This window comes from Juglans microcarpa x Juglans regia, chromosome 4D (assembly GCF_004785595.1).
Source record: "Juglans microcarpa x Juglans regia isolate MS1-56 chromosome 4D, Jm3101_v1.0, whole genome shotgun sequence".
NCBI lineage: Eukaryota > Viridiplantae > Streptophyta > Magnoliopsida > Fagales > Juglandaceae > Juglans > Juglans microcarpa x Juglans regia.
This window is the reverse complement of record NC_054600.1, coordinates 17,251,557-17,261,146: the sequence shown is the minus strand read 5'-3', so window position 1 is coordinate 17,261,146 and position 9,590 is coordinate 17,251,557. Positions and strand designations below refer to the sequence as shown.

The following is a 9,590-nucleotide window of genomic DNA, read 5'->3' as shown; positions in this document are numbered from 1 at the left end:
AGAGAGTTTATATGAAAACACATCATCCACTACTCCCTCTATTATGCTCAGATCAACATCGTCTAGCCATAATAAATATGTGACACCCACAGATTCCGCTTGGGATCAGACGGACATCTAAAGCGTTGGGACATGCAACACAAGGTTACCTGCCCCCGTTCATGACAAAGTACTTTGGCACAATAGTAATAGGGCATTTATTTAATAAATATACAATTTGGTTGACATGCATGTACACAATTTATCTATGTGCAAAGACAACTAAAATTTAATAAGAGCACTTGAAAATCCCTTTGTTGAGCTAGAAGATGAGCAACACATTCATAGGACAAAGCACATCCAATACCCATCCTCCATACGCATACAATCCAATCCAACATCCACTCAAGTTCCCATTCATGAATACATAGAGTTGGGTTATTGATTGAGTTGGGTCATTACATAGAGTTTGGTGCCCTTATAACCCTAAAGCAGCTAGTGTAGATTCATACCATATAAGACAATTTCTTTAATGTGATTAGAATTTCTATTATAAGACAATATTAGTGTGATTAGAACTTTTGTTAGAAGACAATTGCTTTAATAAGCTGGATTAATATACAAGGCATAAATATGCACAAATTAGCATATAAAACCAAACAAGAGGAAAAACAAGAAACAATATTCCAAACACAGCAAAAGCAGAGAAGATCCAAATATTGCATACCTTGCGATACCTATAGGTTCTAGCTCTATCTATAAGCAAAAATAGGCTCTACCTGCAAGCAAGAAAACTGTTCAGCAATTTTAATGGAGCAGCATTTATTATGTTCAACTTCATAAGTGTTCAGCAAATTTAACAACAACAAAGTACTCTGAAAAAAAAATACATTTGCAAGGAGCATTCACATTGTATCAACTAGGTTCTTAGAATTTTAGGCATTATTGGACAAGTCGAAGGGTGTCAAAACAGACTAATCCACAATTTGTAATAGAACATACACTTACTTTAACCCCCACCCTCCACCTCCAACAAAAGAAAAAATAGAACAAAATTATTCTCAAAAAATAAAAACAAAAAAATATTAAGACCCCTCCATGTTCAACTTTACATCTCAACTGCCCTCAATGGATGATGATGCACATCCAAATTTTGCTGATTACAAGGAATAATCTATTAAAAGGGAGACATTTGTAACTTATCAAGGAGACATTTGTAGAAACCTAACGAGTACATGATAGGAAAAAGTATTAATAAAGCATCAGAAACAAAGAAAGACCAGTGCCAAGTTGGACATATTAAAAGGACGGATAAGCCTAAAGCACTATATCAATTAGTAAAGTGAGATTCAAAGGTAAAAAATTCACATCGAATACAACAAGATTGGAACATATAACAAAAAATAAACCAAGAAAAGTAGTAGATGGTCAATGCATACCAATGTGGGAAGGAAGAACTGTAATATGAGGATGAGAATGATACCACCCAATTTGTAACACCCAGGTCCAGCAACAAACCATTTTATAAAAGTTTTGTTTTCTGACTTCTATATATGAAAAGCTTAGTTACTATTTTGGCGGATTATGATTTTATTCGGCTTGACAATTAGGTTGTTTTTCTAAAGGGCCAAGGTGAGAATTGAGCCGAGAAATTTCTAGAATAAGTTGGATTATTTTTAGAAATTGAAACAAGACCCATGACTCAAGAAGAAAAAAAAAAGAAAAGAAAAGAAAAGAAAGAAGACCAAGACCCAAGCCCACACCCGTTTGTTGTTAAACCATGAAAACCAACTATCCCTTTTTACGATCATTTTCGCCGCCACGCACGTTTCCACTCCCACACACGTCTCCCTCATTTCTCTAGGGTTTTTCCATCGCCAATAAATATATATATATATATATGTACTTGCATGTGATAGTTTACCAAGCTTATAGCAGCCACAAACCTCCCACAACAGTCTCCACCCACGCACGTTAGTCGCATCATTCTTTCACTGCACCAGACCACTACTTTTGACACACTCCGGCTCAGGCTCCGTCAAACCCTCCACCAAGTTGCAGCCGCTGCTACCCTCTTCAACCACCACTCCACTGCCGCAAACGAGCTAGCCCGACGCAACGTGGCGTCACTTTCCATGGCATTGCTGCATCAAAAAAAAAAAAAAACTCCCATGCGTCCTCTCCATACGGAACCACCCTACCCAACCCGAGTACAACCACGTCACAGCCCAAGTGCACGTCCAAGGCAACCACGGCGAGCCATCATGCCACGTCCACAAACACCCATGTTTTTACTCCCCGAAACAGAGCAAGTTCTTGCTCAAGCCATCCATCGAGCCCCCCTCTATTAGCCTCTCACTAGGTGTTGCACCACGTTGTCGCCTCCGATCTCCACCATCAAGACCTCACAGAAACCACTGCCAAGGACTTTCTGACACCCCCAGTCTGTCGCGCCTCACGGTGAGCTTCATCTCTTTCCCTCACGTTTTGCTCTTTCTCATCGTGTTTCTCTCTCTCGTCCAGTGCACAACCGCCGAGTTCACCACCTCCCACAGCACACAGTGTCGCACACCTTCCCTCATGGTGAGCCTCCGTCGCACGCCTCCTCCTCGTCTCACGGTAAGTTTCGGTTTCCTTCGCACGTCGTACTCTCTCCGTCTCTCCCTCATTCCTTCACCGTGTTCGCTTATCAGTTCTCTCTCATCACTCTCCCTGTCATGCTCAGTTGCTCAGCGCGACGGCGTCTTCACCACACCGCACCCAGCTCCATCTCAGCTCTTCCTCTCTCGGTGAGTATCTCACGTTCCCTCCCCTGCCATATGTACGTAGCCTCACTGACACTGGGTTTTTTTTTTAGGCTTTGATTCTTTAACCACCATTATTCATAATTACTAAAATACCCTTAATTCTAAGTTGTGTAGCCTTCCGATTAACTTTTTTATTTAAATTACAGTGCTTTTTAAAGAGCCCTTGTTGCCTTGGCAAAATCTCTAAAATACTGGGGTTTTACATGAATTGTCTTTCTTTTATATATAAGAGAATAAATGAAGTTTTAATTGTATTTTCAACAATTTAAAATTTCAGTTTAAGTCGATTGAATGAAATTTTGACGACTTATATTTTTTTTAAATGTATTATTTGAAAAGGTTAAGTTGTCGTTGAAGAGTCTGGAGAGTAATGTTTTAAGACATTGGGTTATGAGAATTTTAGACTTTTGGGAAAAATAGGTTATTTTAGTATTCTTGGCTTAAATATCGACATACATGGTTGATTGAAAATTTAAAGAAGTTATGTGATAATTTTATAGGTGACGATTAACTTTCGTTCAGTACTGCTGTGGAGAAATTCTGATAAGTTAAGAAATCCAGGTAAGCGGGATTCCTATGCTAGACTTTGCATTAAAATAAAATGAGCTGAGGTTGATTTTTTGGAAAATAAACATATTTGGTTATGAAAAGAAATTTGAACTTCCTTGTTATTTGTTCTGCATTACTCATGAGATTCTGTTTAAGAAGAAAGTATTTTCTGTCATGACCGGTATAGACATGAGCTTATTTTTTACATTCTGTTTTTGAACTATGCAAAAGAGAGCGAATATGAAATTTTGTGCATAAATTACATTTTTGTAGTTTGATTTTGTTCTGTTCTGAATATGTTCTGTACTCTGATATGATATGATGTGATTTCTGAAAACCTCTGGCATAACATTCTATTTTTGTTTCTGTTTCGTTCTGACCTTACCACGGGTGTAAAACTGTGGCCTCTGCTCGGGTTGGTACTAACTTTTCTGTTTCTGGTGCACCCACTTTGGAAACAAAGTGGTTTTTTGCATGGTCTTTCCTATGTGCACACTCGGGGCTCCAAGAATAAATAAGGAGAAGATTCACATTTTGCTTCTGCTCGGTTAGCTACCGGGGTTTGCACAACCCTACCACGGGGGTTAAACATGCTCTCTATTTTGATATGATAAGATAAGATGAATATGTTCAGTTATGCTCTGCCAAAGGAAATTTTGCATAATAATGTTTTCTGAAAGTTTCGCTCTTATATTTTTGGTAATATGTTATGATTTTACATTCTGAAAACAAGTATTTTGATTCTGCATTCTGAAAGAAAATGTTTTGTTTAGCATTCTGAATTCTGATAAGTGCTCATGTTTACACACTAGTATATGTTCTCTGCATACTGAGTTGTTGATAACTTACCCCTTATCTCCAAATATTTTTCAGATAATTTTGATGGTTCAGCTGGAGAACAAGAATAGGAAGTTCTAGCAAGGTATGATGATCGTAGTGGAATAAATGTCTGAGGGTACTAGTGCTTATTTGAGAGTCGCAGTTAGGAAATTGATTTATTTTCAGTTATTTTGATTTGATGAGTTAAGGATATTTTCGAGTTTTTAATTTATGTTATTGAGAATTTTTTTGTTGTCCCCATGAAGGAACATTGATATTTGGGTTGATTAAATGAATTAATATTTCATGGAGTTTTCTGGATTTTATAGTTGTGTTATTGAAGTTGATATTAAGTATTAAGAACTAATTCTCAGAACCTTCAGCATTGGGGCGTTACACAATTACTCTTGTTATTCTTCTAGTAAACGTGGTCATTATGTTTTCTCAAGTTAATTTCACAACATCACATGAAAGAGGAACGTCATTCCCTTAGCATAAACAGAAACAATATTCTTAAAAAAATCCATTCTAGAAAATTATATTTGTTTGATTAACCAGGAAAATTTAATTTAGCAAATGAATTACTGAAAATTGGAAGTTGAGCTCAGTTGGTGATATACAATGTTATTTCCCTTTCAGTTTAAGCATTTCTACAAGTTATATATATATATATTTATATTTATATATATCCAAAAGTTGCACATCATGAATTTAATGTCATAATCTTGTGATCATGGTAAAAGCAATAGCTACTTTCATTGATAACAATATCCCTAGTGAAAACAACAAATAGTATAAAGAAGAATCAAGGATATCTCGGCCTGAGCCGATGCAGCAGACAACTGCTCAGGATACTGTCCTTTCGACGGTCGGATTGTGTTTGAGGTGATGCTCCCCAGATCAGTGCAGTTACACTCCCATCCTTACGAGTACTGAAATCTCCAAGATTAGAATTCAAATCATCACAAAAAAAAAAAAAAAAAAAGCTTAACAAACCCATAGTATGAGAAATACATCTCTAACAACTAACAGTCTCAATTCCTTCCAAGTAAGAATTCCAAACAACCAGATTTATCAACTGAGTGTCAGACTTTCTCCAAAAGATACACTTCTCATATTTTAACATAGACATTGTGCCAGACGTAAAATTCAAGAGTAAGATTTGGTTAATGGTAATGTAGACAGTAATCCTATATCGCATAGTTCTTTTTTTCTATTTTGGAATAAGAAATGAAAGGCATTGGTCAATGATCTGTTCAACCCTGACAAGGGTTTCCAGCCAAGTCAACAGGCTCTACACAATTACAGCTTACAGAATCCTCTTGCATAAACTATAAAATGAAGGAAAACTTTGACAATCTAACCTTTTCATTAACAGAAGTAGAAGCAGAAGATGCCCCACCCTTAGTCTGTTGACCAAGCCCATTCTTGTGGATCTCCATGTGCAACTTTGGTGCCTAAGAACAATAAACAATGGAATTGAATTAATAGTATGAAAAACCATGGCAAAAATCAATTGACACTTTGGTTTAAGAGTTAAAGACTAGACTATTTGAAGTAGAAAGGATATCAGTGGGGGCAACACAATACCACTCTCCACCTCACTTATGCATGGCCTAAACTCTAAAGAAGCACTAAATTCTCTGCTAGATAATTGGTAGTACCACGCAAGCTCACAAAACCATATATACTCTTTTTCCCAAGCAATATTGAGACAATGCAATGTCATCATCTTAAAAAAAAATTGCTCATAGAAAAAAATCATTTAAAAATGCAATGCAAGTCATTAGATTAAAATTCAGTATAGGATCATCGCTACTAAGGTTCAAATAAAACAAAAGTTGAGACTTGAAAGTTACCTTATCTGTGACTTCTAAGGACTTGCAATAGAGCTCGTTAGATGGATCCTACAAAAACAAAATCCACCATCAAGCTTCTACAAGATTCTCTAACCTCAAGAAAAACATAATTTAAAAACTTAGAAACTGGGGAAATTTACCTCGTCTACTGCCTTTTGGAAACAGCCACATGCCTTATCAAAAGCTACCTTTGCCTCATCAACGTCATGAGTGAGAAATGCTTGGGAGGTGTGGGCATTTCCCAAACACCACAGAGCATCATGCTTCAATGGATCGATAAGCAAAGCCTCCTCCAACTTCACTATAAAATTCGGATTTCAAGCACATCAAATGTAAAGTTCAAAACTTTTTTGCAATAGACATTCCAATAAAATTATGAAATCCTAAGAATACCACTAATCATCTAGTAGTAGCCGTGGGTTGTAAACAGAGCAAGGGAGAGAGGGAGGGCCTCGGGCTGTTGGGCTAGGCATGGAGGAGAAGGGGGCTCTGACGGAGGACTGGCGACGGCGTCAAGTTGTGGGTGGTGGCGAACAGTACCCCTAGTGGCAGCAATATAAAGAAATTTGAGAGAGAGAGAGAGAGAGAGAGAGAGAGAGAGAGGTAAGGCCAAATTTGGGGGAGATCGGCATCCACTAGAAGGGAGGAGGAGGAGGTGGCCGGTGAAGAGGGTCGTTGGCGACGGGCTGTGCACGGCAGAGGCTTGAGGGAGAAGAGGGATTGGGGAGAGAGAGGGGGGAGGGGGAGGGAGACTGCTGGAGGAAAAAGGAATTAAGGGAGTATCGGGAAGGGTGGGAAAAATAAGGCGCAAAGGGGAAATATTGAAAATAGACAATTTCTGGTACTTTTATATTGCCGCAAATAATCATTAATTGGATGCAAATAAGTCGACAGGTCTTTTGCGGTGACAATATGGCTTGTACGACGAAAGTTTTCGCTGCAAAAAGTATATATTGTGGTGATTTTCCTATTTGACGGAAAGAAAATGCCGCTACAATAAAAATATTTGTTTTCGATGATAAAAATCGCCGCAAAAAAGTGAACAGTGAATTCTCCTCCAGCATTTCTAAACTTTGCACTGGAATTCAACTGCAAAATGAAAATCGCCGCAAATAAGCACTATTTGCGACGATCTTAAAATCATTGGAAATGACCTATTTTCTTGTAGCGTGAATAGTAACACTGACTATGCTGATAAACTAAAAACTTTGCGATTGGTCGATTCGTGAAAACTTATGGAGTTTTCATGAGGTTTCAAAAACCTATAGAAATTCCACACGGGCTGTTACATACCATCTGTTGAATTTTCTTTTCCTTTTGTCCTATTTTAATATTGTCCACCAGAAAGTAGAACATTGGGATTGATGTGTACAGATTTGGAACTTTAGATTTTCTTACCCAAATTTTAGGGTACAAAATGTGAGAGGCACAAATGTTATACTACTTATCTCCTATTTTGGTACCTTCCATCAAAACTAGAAAATCAGGATTTAGAACCTCTAGAGTTCTAGGTATAGAGTGAAAGTAGTACACAACATGTATATCTATCCGAGTGAGTTTCTTAGCTGCCATTAAAGTCTCATTTGGATAGTGAGATGAGATAAGATGATCTGTAAATAATAGCGAAATAGTTTGTGAAGTGAAATGGTTTTAGTTAAGATGTTTTATGAAGTTTTGGGAAAGGAGAAAGAAAAAGTTAAATAAAAATATTATAAAGTTCAAATATTTTTAGAATATAATTTTTTAATATAATTTTTTGTTTCAAGATTTAAAAAAGTTGAATTACTTTTTGCTTTTGTTTGCAAGTTTGGAAAAGTTGTAATAATTAGGTAATGATTAGATGAAAAAGTTAAAAACTTAAAATTGAAAAGTACTTATGTTTGTAGTTTTTTTAATGTTGAGATGGGATGGGATGAGATGAGATGAGAGCATTTTGCAATCTAAACAGGGCCTAAATGTTTAGTAAGTGTTGTGAGATTCATTTTGTCTCTCTCTCTCTCTCACAAGGATGGTCTCAAAAGTCCCATTTCAATTTCAGTACGTTTGAGATTGTCTACTTCCTTCAGATGACATATCATATACATATATGTGTGTGTGTGTGTGTGTGTGTCACAGCCCAGCTCACATCAACAACAAGGCCCATGGGCCACTACATGGTTAGTCCATGGGTTTCCTTTTATAGCTTGTTTTTACTGTTGAATTGGACTGGTAGTGTAGGCGGTAATGGGCTTGAGCCCTTTATAGGACTTTTCCTTTCATTGCTATTTTTTAGTGTTCAACCAGTCAGGGCCCATGTACGAGTCATCATGTTTAAGTTTGAGCCAAAGGCTCTCTATGTTCTCTAACCAGAAAGTAACAGAAAGTTTTCTTTCATGTTCTTCTTCATTTCTCTGTTTTTCTTGTAAGTTCTCATCCTCAAAGTGAGATTGTTCTTTTAACTCATTTGGAGTGTATTACAAACTGATATCAAAGAAAACACCAGTCTCTGTGCTATCAAAATCTATGAAAGAAATTATTGTATCATTACTCAAAAATCAAGGAGATGGTGCAACAAAATCACTAATGCTATCAAGTTATCCTGCAAAAATTAAGGAATACAGAGTAACCTTCATGAAAATTCAAGTCATATGGAGCATGAGGTTTGTGTGATGCAGGAAGATGAAGAATCAATGACACTTACAAAAATAGGGAAAGGTCCAGATGCAGGGGTCAACGATGGTGCTAGCAAGAATGGCCATGCCAAAAAAATCATTGGTGAAGAGGAAGGCCGAATACCTAAGAAAGCAACTCCACCACTCATATTCTCTAACATCCACCCCAATCGACACCACCTTCCTAGACCCCTAGCTAAATCCATAAATCACTTCATAGCCCCCTTATTGTCCCTCTCATGGCGAACTCTCGGCAATATACGCTGCTTCTCTTGGCCTTCCCCACACCCTAATACTTACTCCCAACACCCTAGACGGGAGCTTGACCTTGGTGGAGTAGATTTTTAGTGTCTCCGCTCCTCACCTACGGCAAATCTTTCTCACCACAAAAACCCAACCAAACTATATTTCAACCCACAGATCTCTCCCATTCCCATTTCTCTACGTTTCTCCAAAGGGAAAATCCTTGAAAAATGCAGTCGTCTCTAAGGCTGCGTTTGGATGTTGAACTGAGTTGAGTTGAGTTGAGATGATAAAATATTGTTCGAATATTATTGTTTAATATTATTATTATTTTGGGATTTGAAAAAGTTGAATTGGTTATTATATTTTGTGTTGGAATTTGAAAAAGTTATAATGATAAGTTGAGATGAATTGAGATGGGTTGATGAACCAAACGTACCCTAAGTATCTCCGTCTCTCCCCACACCTCACTCACCGTTCAAAGAGCAAACCACAATGCCCTCGAGCCACCTTCCAAGACACTCGAGTACGACTTGCTCATCATCAGTACAAAACACAACACAACCACAGCTAGTGCTTTGGGTGAAGGGTTCATGGCTAGAGGCCTCACAATCCAGAACACAGCTAGTCCAGATGCACATCGAGCAGTGGCCTTCAGATCAAGCAGTGATCTATCCATAACT

At 37.6% G+C, this 9,590-nt stretch overlaps 1 protein-coding gene across 1 annotated transcript; it reads right to left on the bottom strand.

Annotated features, from left to right (window-relative positions):
• Positions 1-5,056: 5,056 nt before the first annotated feature.
• Positions 5,057-9,586, bottom strand: LOC121260168 (mitochondrial import receptor subunit TOM20-like). Its single transcript, XM_041162012.1, has 5 exons — positions 9,418-9,586; positions 6,154-6,314; positions 6,014-6,061; positions 5,519-5,611; positions 5,057-5,086 (listed from the first exon to the last, which is right to left on the bottom strand). The coding sequence occupies exons 1-5, from the start codon at positions 9,584-9,586 to the stop codon at positions 5,078-5,080; spliced, it is 480 nt and encodes a 159-aa protein (XP_041017946.1). The 3' UTR covers positions 5,057-5,077.
• Between the last annotated feature and the right edge of the window lie 4 nt (positions 9,587-9,590).